This window comes from Carcharodon carcharias, chromosome 15, assembly GCF_017639515.1.
Source record: "Carcharodon carcharias isolate sCarCar2 chromosome 15, sCarCar2.pri, whole genome shotgun sequence".
Taxonomy (NCBI): domain Eukaryota; kingdom Metazoa; phylum Chordata; class Chondrichthyes; order Lamniformes; family Lamnidae; genus Carcharodon; species Carcharodon carcharias.
Window position 1 is genome coordinate 59,506,247 of NC_054481.1, and position 17,581 is coordinate 59,523,827.

The 17,581-nt window shown below is 40.4% G+C and overlaps 1 protein-coding gene across 1 annotated transcript in view; it reads left to right on the forward strand.

Moving 5' to 3' along the window:
• The window catches only part of rbbp6 (retinoblastoma binding protein 6), a 54,664-nt gene that overhangs the window by 30,688 nt on the left and 6,395 nt on the right, over window positions 1-17,581 (forward strand). The window contains exons 5-14 of the mRNA XM_041206534.1: window positions 3,019-3,107; window positions 3,205-3,301; window positions 4,015-4,154; window positions 4,494-4,666; window positions 5,283-5,386; window positions 11,125-11,516; window positions 13,309-13,399; window positions 14,155-14,215; window positions 14,295-14,352; window positions 15,489-15,848. Of these exons, the coding sequence (XP_041062468.1) occupies window positions 3,019-3,107; window positions 3,205-3,301; window positions 4,015-4,154; window positions 4,494-4,666; window positions 5,283-5,386; window positions 11,125-11,516; window positions 13,309-13,399; window positions 14,155-14,215; window positions 14,295-14,352; window positions 15,489-15,848 (1,565 nt within the window). The remainder of the gene's footprint in view (window positions 1-3,018; window positions 3,108-3,204; window positions 3,302-4,014; window positions 4,155-4,493; window positions 4,667-5,282; window positions 5,387-11,124; window positions 11,517-13,308; window positions 13,400-14,154; window positions 14,216-14,294; window positions 14,353-15,488; window positions 15,849-17,581) is intronic.

Here is a 17,581-nt window from a genome sequence, read left to right on the forward strand (position 1 = left end):
AATTCCTTTGCAATGTCCATTGGTGTGGAGCCTATTTTCTACCGTTACGTAACTAGAAAGGAAAATATGTCCTCTGGTTTTCTTTCCCCTCCAAAATCAGCTGTTTACGATTAACAAGTTTGCAGGACTCCCCCTCCCTCCCACCTCCCAAAACCCCTGGTTGTCCTGTCAGGCGACTCAATACAGATTTGATTTCTGTGTTGCTTTCTCTATAGGTAGCTTTTGCATAGCCATTGGAATAGAAACTTACCAACATTGATAGGTATTTAACTAGGCTGGATTCCTTGCTGAACATTATGGTTTTTAATTTGCCTTTGGTCTTGTATTATATTAAAAAAAAATGACCATGGGGAGCGCTCCCTGAATTAGGTGGTGCAGGAATGAAAATCATGAATACAGGATCAGTTTAAAATCTGATTTTTTTTTTTTCCTGTGTGGAATAACCTGAAGGATCAGGATAACTGCAGTTAAAGGTGGGAGCACTAGAACAAGCCCTTCGGGGCTAGCAAAACAGATACAGGCCCATTTTCTGGTCACCGTGATATAAGAGATGGAGAGTATTTCTCCATGCAACTGAAGTTGTTTTCCATCTGCAAGACTCAATGAGTCCATTAAGGTTAATGTAAAACTGGTAAAATATTTGGTGCAATACTGTATTTCTTACACATTGTTACCATTCAATTTTCTAAAAAGCTGATATTTAATTTCTGCTCTGAAATGGGTTTTGACATTAAGGCCATGGATATGTAGAGCTTTGTGAAGTGTTTGCCAAAATCTGTTGGTGGAAGAGCTTGAGTTACCCAGCTTACAGGGATGGATATCTAAGAAATGTGAGGGAGATACTCAGATTATAGTTGTGCATAACTAATTTATTGGAGATTGAGTAGTTCCTCCGGGTTATAGGGGTGGTTATCCATGTTATAATGAGGCAAGTGGGGAATTTATCCAGTTATAATAAGGAATGAGAAAATAATCCATGTTGTACAGAAAGAAAATTATTTATTCTAATGTGGGAGTAATCAAAGCTATGAGTTTGTAGTTAGGCTGGATTCTGACATGGGGAGTTTTATCAATTATAATTTGGTAGCTGCCTGAACTATTAGGAGTGGGATTTAACCCCATTACAATAGTTTACTTCAGGGTGATAATTTGTCATGATGCAGGAGTTATCTGTGTTTATATTAAAAGGGGTTCCATGCTTAATTGAGAATGTCTGTGTCGTGCGTAGTATCTGAACTACAAGTTGGTGACTGGATTGTATTTTGCTCTTAAAATTAAGAGAAAAGCTGTCAAGTTGCCCCCACTTATTGTGTGGATAATTTTGTTTCAGACAGAAGGTTTCAGTGTGTGAGTGCAAATTCTGAATGTTTTGAGTTACAGCATCCTATTAACAATCTTGGTGCAGTGCCTGATAGGGCCAGAGTGATTTTTGCCTGTGTGCTCCTTTAGATATTGTGAAATCCAACTCATAATCTCTAATAACCAGTGACAATGAGAGAACCTCAGAAGTTGATGCTCTGCAAGTTATCCTACATGATTCCATAGGAATAAATGCCACTAACATTTAGATTTTTTCCGGAAAACCCAGTCTTCCCTTGAACTGGGTGATGGCAGGACTACAGGACTGGGCTGCGTTGTCTTATGTCACCATCCATCTTTAATTTATTGGAAATTGCAGTTTTTACCCTGATGACATGGCCACAATTGGAGGCTTATTGCAGATTAGTGAACCCAATGCAAAATCTTTCCTCCTCTTATGCAATTTTTAAAAATAAGTCCTATTAACTTCATGTTCACAGACAATTAAAATAAGCTCATCAGTTGTAATGTCTAAGTTCAGAGTTTTAATTTCTAATCAAAATGCCTAAATACCCAATGAAAACATAGGTTGGGAAACTGGTGAGCAGTCACCCACACAGAAAATTGCTGGTATTTAATTGTCAGTTTCCAATGAAAAGTCAGCAGAGTTGGTCTTACCAAGGGTTTTACTGTACATGTGTGTGCTGCTAGTGTTTGAAATGGTGCTGAGGGAGTGTAAGCTGTGTGGAATAGAACCCAAATGGCTAGGTAAATTGTGTGGAATAGAACCCAAAAGGCTGGGTGTGGTTATGTGAGATCTCCAAAGAACTCTGCTATGTTAGATCTCTCATGTTTTGGACTGTCAGAAGAGCTAGAGATGTTAATTGCTGTAAATTGACGGAAGAGAAGATGCTGACCTTAAGTCACACCCCTCTCCCCCAACCTAAAATAAGCTTCTTCACAGCTGCTGTTTTTGCTTCATGCAAGTTTGTATTTCCTCCTTATTTAATGCAGAACAATTCAAATTATATTTTTACATTTACATTTTAGATGAACTGGGTCTTTGAGTTTGTTACACTGAGGTTGCAGCATTGATCCAGAAGCAAGAATGATATTCATCCAGTTCATTCTGTCATTGACCGAGTATTCATCGTTGGCTTTGTCCTATTTCTGAGACAAGTGACAGATTCCATGAAGCATGTCCATCATTCTCATTTGACTAGCAGCCCCCAAATAGTCTGCTTCAGTAAAAATTCTTCCAAGCTTTCTTTTTAAACAGCGTTTCTACTGCTTTTTGTTTTGCAGAATTTCCATTTTTTCAAAGAATAGAAAGAAATATAATTTGATTTAGGATTATTTTGGTCTTTGAAAATTTCAGATGCTCACATTGACTCCAATTTCTTCACTGGGGCTGTGACCTGGCACTGAGGGCTTCACTGGGGTCCTTTTAACATTACATTGAGCATTATATAATGCCTTTGACTTCCTGAAAGTATTATAATTCTGCTGCAGATAACAGGCTTGACAAATCCTTCCTCCCATAAATCTGCCCCCACCCCAATCAACAAGCTGGATGGAAGGTGGTACTGTATATATAAGTGGACATACTTTTAAGAGCAATAGGGACAGGGTTTCCTGCTACTCTTTACAGGATGTGGACTGGAGTGTACAATAAATTCTGGGTGGTAATCTTTTTTGTAACACACGCCTATCAAACAGACGGCCAATCTGGCTGAAGCTAACGCCTCAGAGGAAGATAAAATTAAGGCAATGATGACTCAGTCTGGCCAAGAATATGATCCAGTCAAGTAAGTTGGAAAGAGAACACAATTCAAAATTTCAATAAAGGTTGATATTCCACAGGTGGCAATTGATAGCATATATTATTTTTTTTTTCTTTCCTAGTTACATGAAGAAACCTTTGGGTCCTCCTCCTCCAACTTATACTTGTTTTCGTTGTGGAAAACCTGGCCATTACATTAAAAACTGCCCAACAAATGGGGTGGGTAAACATGGTTCAACCTTTTATTTTGTAGTAACAATACTGTGTTGCTCTTGAAGTGGGATCCTGAAACTCCCTGCCTTCTCTGGCCAATGGTTAAACTGGAGGAACAAGTTGGTCCAGTCGGAAATGCTTCAGAAATACATCTAAAATTTGTCCTAGTGGCAGAACAATATTGCTGGAGGCTGTACTTTTATTGTATTGACCTAGTGTTATCTAGAATGGTGCTTTTGATCCTTTACTTTGTGGTGTCCACTTGAAGTACTTGGTCATCTGCTAGATACGTGGCCAGATCAAACAGTGTTAGGCAACTTCATTCAGTCATCCATTATTCGCTGCTGGGATGGATGAATTTCCTTTTAATCTTTTTTGGTAGAGTTGGAACATAGCAAATTATAGGATTAAAACTATTCAGTTTGTGTTTTGTCCTGGATTGGACTTGTCAGGAAAAGTGAAACCTGTTCTGTGTGAAATTGGCCCTACACTTGGCTTTAATGTGTTCTCACTACTCTGCGATAAACTATGCAACTGAATCTTCATAATTATGGATGAGCTTCAAAGTCAAGGTAATAGTTCTGGGAGGTATGCTAGCTCAACACTAAATTCTCTGCAACTGCAGAAGATTACTAACGCATTGGAGCAGCTGTATTGTCAGCAAGACAGTTGCATATATTTTAAAAATAAATACTTCAACTTCTTTTGATAAAATTCAGGACAAAAATTTTGAAGCTGTGCCAAGGATTAAGAAAAGCACAGGGATTCCCCGCAGTTTTATGGTAGAAGTTGATGACCCAAACATGAAGGGTGCAATGCTCACCAATACTGGGAAATACGCTATACCCACAATTGATGCGTAAGTACTTGAATTTCTATTAACCTACAATACTGAGCTGCTTGTCTGGTGAATACTTAGCCTTAATTAAAAACCCCTAATGCATGCATAGGGCTAATCTGATTGCAAGGGTTATGGGTCCACAACTGTGCAATTCTCCTGTTAGAACATTTTCCAAACTACCTTCCTTAATTAGCTTCCTGGGCAGTCATTCCCCATGTTAACCAACCTCTGCATGAAGTAATCAAACATAAAATCTCTCTGCAGTCTTTAAGGGAATAGATCGATTAAAGCACCGTCTCTTAATTGTTGCCTCTGCTGCTGGTTGAATACCTAACCATTAAATATTCTCTATTCTAGAGAAGCATATGCACAGGGCAAGAAGGAAAAGCCACCATTCTTGCCTGAGGAGCCCTCATCATCATCAGAAGAGGAAGATCCAATCCCTGATGAACTGTTGTGCCTTATCTGCAAGGATCTTATGATGGATGCTGTTGTCATACCATGCTGTGGGAACAGTTATTGTGATGATTGTAAGTGACCATCTGGGGGATGCATTGCTATTCAAGCAAGTGCCTAAGCTGGTTGGACACTGGGATTCCTCTACAGTCAGCTATGGTTCAGTGGGTAGCACTCTCACCTCTGAGTCAACAGGTTCTGGGTTCAAGTCCCACTCCAGGACTTGACAAAAATCAAGGCTGACACTCCAGTGCAGTACTGAGTGAAAGGAGGTCTCATCTTGATCATCAGATAAACCAAGGCCCCATTTGCCAGTTTGGCTGGATGTTTAAGATCCCACGGCACTATTTCAAAAAAAGAGCAAGTGCCCTGGCCAATATTCATCCATCAATCAACACCACAAAAGGAACAGATCACCTGGTCATTATCCCGTTACTGTCTGTGGGAGTTTGCTGTGCATGTATTGAGTGCCATGTTTCTCACATTACATTAATAACTACGCTTCAAAAATACTTCATTGGCTGTAAAGCACTTTGAGATATCCAGTGATCGTAAAAAAACGCTATAAACGCAAGTCGTTGTCTTCCATTCACCATCATTTCTCCTGCGATGATCTGTGTTTTTTGTACTGCTAAGTACTTTTTTTTAGTCTTAACAGTAATTTTTTCCTTCTCCAATTCCTATGTGCAGGTATTAGAACATCACTACTGGAGTCTGAGGAACACACCTGCCCAACTTGCCACCAGACAGATGTTTCTCCTGATGCTTTGATTGCAAACAAATTTTTAAGACAGGTATTTCACCAAACCTAGAATTCCTAATTCAAAGTTTAATAGCTCCTAACTTATACAAATCACAGAACGGTTTTGCCGCAGCAGGAGACCATTTGGCCCATCATGCCTGCACCAGCTGTGCAAATGAGCAGCTAATCTTGTCATTCCCCCACCTTCTCCATAAACCTGTATATTCTTCCCTTTCAGTTAACAAATCTAATTCCCTTTGAATGCTTCAACTGAACCTGCCGCCATCACACTTTCAGGCAGTGCATTTCAGACCCTAACCACTCACTCCGTGAAAATGTTTTTCCTCGTATCACTTTTTTTTTGCTGCTTCTATTAATTAATTTAAATCTCTGCCCTCTCATTCGCTATCCTTTCACAGTTTCTCCCTGTTTACTCTGTCCAACCTCTTCATGATTTTAAATACCTCTATCAAATCTCTTCTTGGCCCTCTTTTTTCTCTTAGGAAAACAGTCGTAACTTCTCTAGTCTGTCTTCATAACTGAAGTTCCTCATCCCTGGAACTATTCTCATGAATCTTTTCTGCCCCCTCTTTAATGCCTTCCTAAGATGTGGTGCCCAGAACTGGATGCAATACTCTAGCTGAGGCTGAGCTAGTCATTTATACAGGCTCAAAAAAGCTCCTTGCTGTTGTATTCTGCCCCTATTAATAAAGCCCAGGAAACAACGCTTTGTTAACCGCTGTCTCAACCTGTCCTGCTACCTTTAATGACTTGGGTACATAGGCACCCAGGTCCCTCTGCTCTTGCACCCCTGTTAGACTTGTACCCTTTATCTTGTTCTCCATGTTCTTCCTACCAAAATATATCTCATCACATTTCTCCGTATTGAACTTCATCAGCCACTTGTCCACCTTTGAAGTCCTGCACGATCCTCCTGTTATGGTCCTTGGCCAGACCCCGGGACGTGGGGGGAGATCCAGTTAGGGGCCAGTAATGTTTTGTTTAAAGTACATAAAGGTTGAGATTCAAGACATCCACTTTTGGAATGAAGCTACAAGATTTCACAGGTTCTGAACAAACAAACACAATTTTCTAAAGTCCAGAACGATAAAGCAATTTACAATATGTATCTTCTACTCTAACACTCAGGTACATGTGAATTGATAGACAAACTGTGGTCAAACACACACACTTCAGTGTAAATGATAGATGCAACCAAGACAAAGAGTCCGTAGATTTCTCAAGAAATCGCCCAGAGGCTAGTCCCACTGCAAGTCAACCAATCTTACTAGAATTTATCCTTCTCACGAGTGTTTCCAATCTCCACCTTGGAAGATTCTGCCTTGGAATTCTCTCCAAACGTGTCTCCCACTCAGACGGCTTTAGCAATGGCCCACCTCGCAGGCTTTCAATCTTGCCTTCTGAGGTTCCTTCTCCTTGGATTCCTGAGTGACTCAACACTAGCTCACCAGCACACTTTCAGACCCATGGCCGTGTCATGCAGAATGTCATTGCTCCAAAGGGATACCTTTGCCTCAACAGTCCACAGTATGGAGTCAGTCTGCTAACTGCAGCTCTCTCTTTAAATCGAGGCCTATTTCTTTGCTCCTTTCTTTTACTTAACAGGGCCTATTGCTGTCCCTATGTCTGTGACACCTCTCAGCTAGCAGACTGCCTGAGTTCACTGACCCTTGAACTGACCTGGGCAACCTATCAAAATACTCCTAGAGGGTCCCGCCTTTGTTACTAGGCAGGAACCAGTGTAACCAGAATTGGATGTCCTGTTGAATGTTACAAGCTCCACAGGTCAATGGGCTTCATGACACTCCTCACAGTTCACAATGCTTCCAAGTTTTGTATCGTCTGCAAACTTTGAAATTGTGCTTTGTACACTAAGGTCTAGGTCATCAGTATATATCAGGAATATCAAGGGTCCCAACATTGACCGCTGAGGAATTCTACTACAAACCTTCACAAAAAAACATCCATTAACCACTACTTTGTTTCCTGTTGCTCAGTCAATTCCATATCCGTATTGCTACTGTCCTTTTTACTCCATGAGCTATAACTTGGCTCACAAGTCTGTCATACAACACTATCAGACACATTTTGGAAGTCTATGTACACATGCCAACACCACTGCCCTCGTTAACCCTCCCTGTTACCTCTTCAAAATTCTCCAAGTTAGATAAACATTATTTTCCCTTAAAATCCATGCTGGTTTTCCTTAGTTAACCCGCATTTGTACATGTGACTATTAATTTTGTCCCAGATTATCGTTTCCAGAAGTTTCACCACCACCAAAGTTAAACTGACTATACTTGCTGGGCTTATATTTACACCCTCTTTATGAACAAGAGATAAATAGGTCTGATGAAGAGTCATACGGACTCGAAACATCAACTGTATTCCCCTCCACAGATGCTATCAGAGCTGCTGAGTTTTTCCAGGTGTTTTTGTTTGGGGTAAATAGGTATGATTTGGTGGCGATTACTGAGATGTGGCTACAGGGAGAACAGTTTGGGAGATGAATATCCAAGGGTGCTCTGTTTCGGAAGGATAGGCAGGAAGGAAAAAGAGGTGGTGTAGCTTTTTTAGTAAAAGAAGAGATCAGTGCTATCGTGAGGAATGATGTAGGCACTGGAGAGCAAGATGTAGAGTCAGTCTGAGTAGAAATGAGAAAAAGCAAGGGAAAGAAGTCCCTGGTGGGAGTAATCTATAGATCCCCAAACAGTAGTTTAGCAGTAGGGCACAGTATAAACCAGGAGATACTAGGAGCATGCAAGAAAGGCACAGCAATAATCATGGGTGATTTTAATATGCATATAGACTGGACTAATCAAATTGGTTCATAGAATGTATTAGAGATTGTTTCTTGGAGCAATATGTTGTGGAACCAACCAGGGAGCAGGCTATTCTGGTTTTGGTTTTGTGTAATGAGATGGGATTAATTAATGATCTCATAGTAAAGGATTCTCTAAGGAAGAGTGATCATGGCATGCTAGAATTTCAAGTTCAGTTTGAGAGCGAGAAACTTGAGTCCCACACTAATGTTCTGGAGTTAAGCAAAGGTAACTACATAGGCATGAGGGCAGATTTGGCCCCAGTGGACTGGGCAGGAAGACTACAAGGTAGAATAGTTGATAAACAGTGGCAGATATTTAAGGAGATATTCAATTCCTCCCAAGTAAAATATATCCCTATGAGGAAGAAAGATGGTAAGAGGGGGAAAAAGCATCCATGGCTAAGCAAAGAAGTTAAAAATAACTTAAAGGCAAAAACTAAGGCATACCAAATTGCAAAGGTCAGCGGCAGGCTGGAAGATTGGGAACTTTTAAAGATCAACAAAGGGTTACTTAAAAAATAATAAGAGCAAAAGTAAATTATGAAAAATAATTAGTGCAAAATGTAAAAACTGATAGCAAAAGCTGCTACAAGTATATAAAAGGAAAGAGAGTAGCTAAAGTGAATGTTGGTCCCTTGGAGGACGAGACTGGGGAGTTAATAGTGGGAAATGCAGAAATGGCAGAGACGCTTTAATCAATATTTTGCCTCTGTTTTCACAGTGGAGGACACTAGTACCACTCCAATAGTAACAGGTAGTGCAGAGGATATAGAGAAGGAGGAACTTAGAACAATCACCATCACTAGAGAAAAAGTACTGAGCAAACTATTGGGATTAAAGGGTGACAAGACCCCAGGACCTGATGTCCTACATCCCAGGGTCTTAAAGGAAGTGGCAGCAGAGATAGTGGATGCATTGGCTATAATATTCCAAAATTTCCTGGACTCTGGAAAGGTTCCAGTGGATTGGGAAAAATGCTAATATAATGCCCTTATTCAAAAAGACGAGGAGGCAGAAAGTAGGAAACTACAGACCAGTTAGTTTAACATCTGTCATTGGGAAATTGTTGCAATCCATTGTTAAGGAAGTAGTAATGGGGCATTTGGAAAGTCAAAATGCAATTCATCAGAGTCACCATGGTTTTATGAAGAATAAATCGTGTTTGACTAATTTGCTAGAGCTCTTTGAAGATGTGACAAGCCAAGTAGATAATGGGGATCCTGTAGATGTTGTATATCTGGACTTCCAGAAGGCCTTTGATAAGGTGCCGCACAAAAGATTAATATACAAGATAAGATCACATGGAGTTAGGGGTAATATATCTGCTTGGATAGAGGATTGGCTAACCAACAAAGCAGAGAGTCAGGATAAATGGGTCTTTTTCTGGATGGCAAGCTGTAACTAGTAGGGTGCCACAGGGTTCGGTCTTTGGGCCCCAACCATTTACAATCTATATTAATGACTTGGATTCAGGGATAGAAGGTACTATAGCTAAATTTGCAGATGACATCAAAATAGGTGGGAAAGTAAGTTGCCATGAAGAAATAAGAAATTTACAAATGGATACGGACGGGTTAGGTGAATGGGCCAAAATTTGGCAGACGGAGTATAACATGGATAGGCGTGAGGTTATCCATTTTGGTCGGAAGAATAAAGAGGCGACTTTTTATTTAAATGGAGAGAAACTTCAGAATGCTTCAGTGCAGAGGGATCTGGGTGTCCTCGTGCATGAATCGCTGAAAGCTAGTATGCAGGTACAGCAGGTAATAAGGAAGGCAGATGGAATTTTGGCATTTATTGTTCCAGGAATAGAGTATAAAAATAGGGAAGTGTTGTTGCAACTGAACAAGGCATTGGTGAGATTGCACCTGGACTACTGTGCACAGTTTTGGTCCCCTTACTTGAGGAAAGATGTGGTTGCACTGGAGGCGGTTCAGAGGAGGTTCACTAGATTGATTCCAGAGATGCAGGGCTCATCTTATAAGGAGAGATTGAGCAGTTTAGGCCTATATGCGCTAGAGTTTAGAAGGATGAGAGGAGATCTAATTGAGGTATATGAGATGCTAAAGGGGATAGACAAAGTAGACGTGGAGCGGATGTTTCCCCTCGTAGGGCATTCTAGAACGAGAGCCCATAGTTTTAGGCTAAGGGGTGGTAGATTTAAATCAGAGATTCTCAAAGGGTCGTGAGTCTGTGGAATTCACTACCTCAGAGTGCAGTGGATGCCGGGACGCTGAATAAATTTGAGGAGATGGACAGATTTTTAATTAGTAATGGGTTGAAACGTTATGGGGAGAGGGTGGGAAATTGGAGTTGAGGCCGAAATTAGATCAGCCATGATCGTAATGAATGGTGGGGCAGGCTCGAGGGGCTGAATTGCCTATTCCTGTTCCTAGTTCTTATGTTCTAAGGGTGTAATGTTTGCAATTCTCCAGTCCTCCAGGACCATCAATGAGTCTATGGAATACTGAAAAATTATGGCCAGCCCCTCTGCAATTTCCATTCTCTCTTCCCTCCATACCCTTGGATGCATCTCATCTGATCCTGGTGCCTTATCAACTTTAAGTACAGATACTTAAACAATGCCACCACCTTTTCAATTTTAAACTTATCTAGTGTCTGAATTACCTCCTAGTTTACCTGGGTAGCATCTTCCTTGGTAAAGACATGTATATAAAGTAAAATGGATCTCTCAGGTAATTGCATTGTCATTCTAAATCTAATTTGTTACAATGTAAATTTGCTGTGCAACTTTTAGTTTGGTAGCACCAAGTTAGTTTTATCACATCTACCTATGGTATGAACTGCATCCTTAAACTGCTGTTTGAGTAAAATCCTAAAAATCTGAGTGCAGATGGAAGAACAAATTATCGAGCTGTGTGTTGAGAATAGAATGGGATAGAATTTCGAACTTATTCTCAGCCACAGTATTCTTTTATTTGCAGGCTGTTAACAACTTCAAAAATGAAACTGGTTACACAAAAAGAACTCGCAAGCAACAGCAGACTCAGCAGCAGCGACAAGTTCCATCTCATCAAATGCATAATCAACAGTCTGCTCTGAGGCCATTACCCCAGCTCAACCCTCAGCCTGTTCTCCCTGTAAACAGAGTAGCCATCTCAAAGCCACCCGACATGCCAGTCAACACCACTACTCCGACTGGCCACACATCTGCCCCAGCTTCCCTTCCAAGTGCAGCCCCTGCCCCAGTACGTGCTCCTTCCCCTGTGAAAACTGTTAGAGCTCCCTCCACTGCCAACGACACTGCTCCAGATTTGTCAACAGCTGCAGTTCATGTTCATCATCTACCTCCAAAGCACGAAGAAGGGGATATTCTGTAAGTTTATTTCTTGACAAACCTTTTAGCGATTGCAGTAGCATCTTGCTGTCAGCTTTTCAGGGAAGTTGTTTAGTAGATCACCACAGGGATTTCTGCACAAAACCAGGCCATTTAGCCCATAGATTTTGTGCTGCCGCCTCACATTAAATGTCCAACTGGTTCAACATGTTCCTACTATCACAATCAAAATTTCACCCTTTCCTATCTAATTACTGAACATTTGTTATATATAAACCATCAGCCAACAATAATAAACCACTCAGCTAATCATCTTTATTCTTCCATGGACAGAATACAACCCCATGACAGTACCTAACTAACTCTTGAGCAATTCCAAAATCTTTGCTTCCACTTTACAATCCAGAACACCAGATCAATATTCAGATAAAATACTGTCTGTAACTTAACCCTGGATATCTGTTCCAAAACCCTTGATTGGATTCCAGCAAGTAATGTGACATTTATCAACCACTTCTTTATGATATTAACCAAGCTGGATGACTTATATAGAACGTCTTTACAGCCATTAGCATCAGTGGTTAGTTTTTTTTTTCATTATTCAGTTGCTTGTGTCTTCAAATGATTTTCATGACACCATCCACTTTGGTGGGGGGTGGTGGTGGGTGAGATGAGCATTGTCCAGAACAGTGAAAGGTGACTCTTTTTTTAAACACCAATGATATGTATCCCAGTTTATTGTTTTGAGTTTGGACTGCTGTGTCCCAATCCTTTTTCCCTCTTGTCCATTAATGGCGAAACTTCAGCTGTTGTCATCCCAAGTTCTGCAGTTTGTCTAAGACTATTCCACCTTCCCACATTTCTGCATGTGCATGACTTTACATTTACCTGCATTGAAATCCATTAGCCATGGTTTTGCCCATTCATTTTGTGGATTGATATCTTTTCCATCTACATTGCTTATAGTGTTGCCTATCTTTGTGTCACTGGCAAATTTGGATATGTGGCTTTCTATCCCGCCATCTAAATTGTGAATAAATACGTGAATAGTTGAAACTCCCAACACAGATCCTTGCAGGACACCAAGTCACTTCCTGCCAATTGGGATACCTGCCCATTACCCCTACTCTCTCCTTCCCTCTGTCTCTCCTTCTGCTTAGCCAGTTTCCTAATCAGGTCAATAATTTGTCATCAGTTCTACGAACTTCGACTTTAGATAAAAGCCTCTTATGAGGGACTTCATCAGATGGCATCCATTGATCCATCGACATTCCTTTGCCCACGACTTTAGCTGTCTGTTCAAAACATTCAATCAGATTATTCAGGCTTGATCTACCCTTTTCAAATCCACACTGGTGCTCTCTAATCAGCTGGCAATGTTCTCAGTCACCCTAATCTTAATTATAAACTATGGCAACTTCTCAACAACATGTTAGGCTAACTTGTCTATAATTCCCTGGTTTTACTCTGTTGCCTTCCTTAATCACCATTCTTAATTGTCAACTTATCTCTTTTAAAGGCAGTATGTCACTGTAAACTGTTTATTCTGTGCAGCTATTAGATTACGTAAATGGAGGAAGCTGGTTATAATAACATTTGGCCAAAACTACAATGGGAGTAGGCTGAAGAATTTGGACTCCTATATCAGCATTCTATAACACATGGCATAAATGCAGAACAGGATATTGTTCAAATAATCATAAAATCACCTTGGGAACTAATTCAAGTGAACACTCACCCATTCCCACAATCGCTAAACAGGCAGTAAGTGTTGAAGTTAAATCTCAATTGAATTAAAAGCAAAAGTGTTTTATTCTTTTTTCATGTTCAGTGAACTCAGCAAAACTGTTGTAGTTACTGCCACTACTGGAATAACCACTAGCAGCCCATCTATGTCCACAAGCAGTACTTCTTCATTGAAGGTAAGTCATTTATCACGTTTCTTTGTTTTACAGTTATACGTAGTTGTCTTGCATGATGCACTGACAGACATAGGGTAATTTGCATACACCTTATAAAAAGCATCCTCATCCCTCAATTTCATTTCATGCACTGAATTCAGCTCACAGAAGCTATGAAAAGAGGCAATTTATTGCACGCAACATTTGGGACTAGGAGTGGGAAAATGAAGATATAGGAAAGAGTAATGGAAGAGGCCAGGAAGAAATAGAATGCTAAACAGGGACCAAAATGGAAAGCGGGATATAAAACTCTAAATGCAGGCTTTTTGAGAGGATCGGTGACTAATGGGTCATTGACCTTAGCATGCACAACAATGCGGTATGATTAACCAAAAGCAACACTAGTGGTTAGAACTTGGAAGTGTACTTCCTTGCAGTCTAGCCAACATACTGATAAATTGTACTATCTTTTACCTGTAAGGAGGTAAAAAGCCGTAATTATGCAATGGGAATAAGTGAGGTGCAGTGTGTTCCATTGAAATCTTATGCTGTGGGGCAAGATTTTTGATCCATTGAGATTGCATTAGAAATTGAAGTTTGGTTTGTTGCAATTTTATAAATGAGAACCATTGGAATTCTGTTCAGTGGGAATAACTTGGAAGAACCTTGGTTTGTTTTCTTGCACTTGGTTAAAGCTGTGAATTAACTTGTAATCTGCCCAGTTAGTGATGTGCCATTACTTTGACTGGCTTAATTGTCATTTGGTTCCATTTCAGGGTTATCAGGTTCCTGTTCTTGGTCATCCTGCTTCACATGGACAGTCCATACCCACAACAGGTTTGTTCAGAAATTGTTTTCAGATTGACTTTGTTATAACAACCAAATCAAAGCATTAATTTCTATGTACTTTCTTTAGGTCAGCCAATGAGGACCGGTGGGGTACGACCACCAGGAAACAGACCTGGCTGGGAAGTGTAAGTAGGAGCCAGTCTGAGTTTGTGTCCAAATTCAACAAATTGTATCTTCCTAGATAGTTTTCAATCTTATGGATCTATGAATGCTAATTCTACTTTTGGGAATAGTTTTTTTCCCCTTTTGTAGTGAAAATCCTGCTATTAGGGTTAGACGTTGATTTAGAAATCCTTAACCTGACTTGGCAAGCCCTCCCAGGTTGCGTGTAACACAGAATAAGTATAGCATAAAGCTTTCTGTGGATTTTCCCCTAACATTCTTAACTATGGTCCCAACTTCAGAAAAGCAACTGTACCATTTCCAGCTGTAGCATTTCCAGTTACCCACATCTTGATTGCATTGTGGCTTTCCTGTGTGGATTTGACATTTTGAATTGTGAGCACTTCTGTATTGGCCACTTGCAGCCACTAGTTCCTGGGTGGGATTTTCTTGCAACCAGAAAAGAGAAGGACACTCATCAAGTTGGCCTGGGCTACATTCTAACTAAGGTGCTCCCAGCAGCAGGACTGTGTGCTGAAGCACAGGTGGTGTGGAATACTTGAGATGTTTTAATGTGATGGAGCCCTACATAAACGTAATAATACTTCCCCTCCCTCATTCCATTCAACATAATTACCGAAATAAAGCTGTTGTTTAGCTGATTTCTAATTTTATTTCATAGATATATGGTTATAGGAATCAATGTATTTCAAATGGTACTGACTCTTTTAGGCATTCTTAACTATTTCATTCAGATCTTTATTTGCATTTTTTCAATAAATCCTAATTCCATTTAAGAATAAATTTCCATCATTACAGATTGTAGCAAGTATAATTTTGCATGGTTCTATGATTTTTCAGCAAGCAGTGTAAATTGAGTATGATGACTTTCAGTTCAGTTTCTAGTTGAGCTGCCCACAACAATCTCTGGGAGCCAGTATTGCTCCTTGACATCTTGGTTTCCCAATTTCCCACAGGGTGCTAAAACATTTACCTTGAAAAACCATGTTTGAGAATACCTACCAATGCATCTGCAATAATGGAAAGTTCTCAAAATGGGTATCATGTGGCAAACATGAAACCTTTCTCAGGTGCTTATAGATGATCTTCTACTGCGACTTAGTATTTCTGCTTATCTTTGTTTAATCTGTTCCCCTAGGCCACCTAACAGAGGACATCAGCAGGGTGATCGTGTTCCAAGGAACCGAACACAGGCAACAAACCCCCCACCAGTGTATGTGCACCCCCCAGCCTTGTATCCTCCACCACCTCACCCTGTCCCTCTTCCTCCAGGAGTGCCTCCCCCTCAGTTTCCTCCACAGTTTCCTCCTGGCCAACCCCCACCCACGGGATTTAGCATCCCACCTCCAGGATTCCCTCCAGCTCCTGCCACAATTTCTGCCCCATGGGTACCTCCTGCCACCCCAGCGGCTCCTGCCAGTGTAATACCAACAGTTACACAAGCACCTCCGCTGTCCAGGGAGGAGTTCTACAGGGAGCAGCGACGCCTAAAAGAGGAGTGAGTGGTCTTTGTATTTTCTGTTGTCTGTGTATATAATGGGGTTCTTCCTTTGAGAAGCTGGCTACAGTTGAACTGTCATTAGATGCATTATTTGCACCATAACTTTTGAAAATCTGAATAAAAATGCAAATCACACGTATCAGGTTATTCAGCATCCGTGAATGTTTCAGATGGGGCCCTTCATCAGAACTGTTCTGATGATTTTCTACCCCACACATTAAAAGCCTATATTTCAGATGCTGACTGAACTACAGACATTCATAATTTTCTAGCAATAATTACATTAAATGTAATTGAAGTTCAGTTGCTACTTTCAGGAGTCATGCCAAGAGTTACTGTGAGATGGAAGCATCTTTGCCCAATTCTGGTTCAATAGCTAATGATCTTTATCTATGGTATACAATTCTGTGTAGTCCTGCTATAAACATATAAGCATATGTTTGTTTTGAGTTTATCTTGTTGACCCTTGAATGCAGGACAGGGGCTTGACACTCACAGTAATTCTCCTTTTGTTTGCTCAGAACAGGCCCCTGTGTATGAATGTATGATATTTCTTACATAAATGAGCCACGTTACAAGCTCAACTGATTATTTTAAAATGATTGTTTGCGTAACAATTAGCTGTTTGTTTGTGTTACCCATTGGCTGAGGTGTTGTCATAAAGAAAGCAATCAGTGAACTTGCCAACCAATCAGCACCCTTTTCTCCTCTAGTGTATTTGTTATCATTTGAAATTTGATATTCTTGTGCTGATGAGTTCTGTGAGACTAAAAGCTTGGCAACATATGTTTCTTTTCAGCAATAGCCATAGTAATTGCAAAAAAAAATTGGAACAAAATCTGTCTGTAAAGAGCCCCAGCATTTCATTCAGTGTGCCCCTGGTTGTTCCATGCAACCCGAGAACACAAATTGAATCAAATGTTGTTTAGTGTTGACATAAGCACTGGGCTGAATTTTAACAACGTCAATGCTGTGTAGCATTTCAGTCTTCTCAGGCTGCAAGTGACTAACAGGTTCATGCAGGACAAACATTGTTTTTGACTGGCAATGAATAAGAACACTATCCATTGAGTGGGCTGACAATTGGCAGGATGGGCCCAAACCCTCCAACAGCTGTGATTTTATTTTCCCTTGGTGTAGCACTACTTCTGGTGAATCCAGTGAAAAGCAGCCATTGTCCAACTGTCTATTATCTGCTGGTCAGTCCTGCACTAGTGCTCATGGCAGCCTCAAGATCATCAACAACTTGACTGTCCTGTCATAAAGTGCATGCGATGGCTTAATGATCAGAGGAGGAGACCAGCATGGATGTTTTCTTCTACAGTATTTAATAATCCTGCTGCAGCTCAGCATTTGCAAATACTATAAATGCTCCTTGTGCAAGTTTCTTTTCCGTATTTTAGTGCTAAGTAGAGGGAAGCAGCTTGTGTGGCTGTGCAAATTGAATATTTTACTGTTTTACTGGCTGTACACTGCTTGTAAGAGAGCAAGCTGTTGTGTGACCAACAGACTTAGGCTGTATTACAATCTATTTCTTGAAATGGTTCTAAGTGAGGAGGCTGCAGGGTTGTAGCTTTACTTCACATGATGCAACTTGTAACCAGATTCAGTTCTATATTTCATGTGTATAAAAGTACGACAGTTAACACTGCTGCTGTTAGCATTTTAAGAGAGCCTACATTTGCAATGTGTTTGCTGTGTTAAATATTTAAAGTCCTGCAATATTTGTT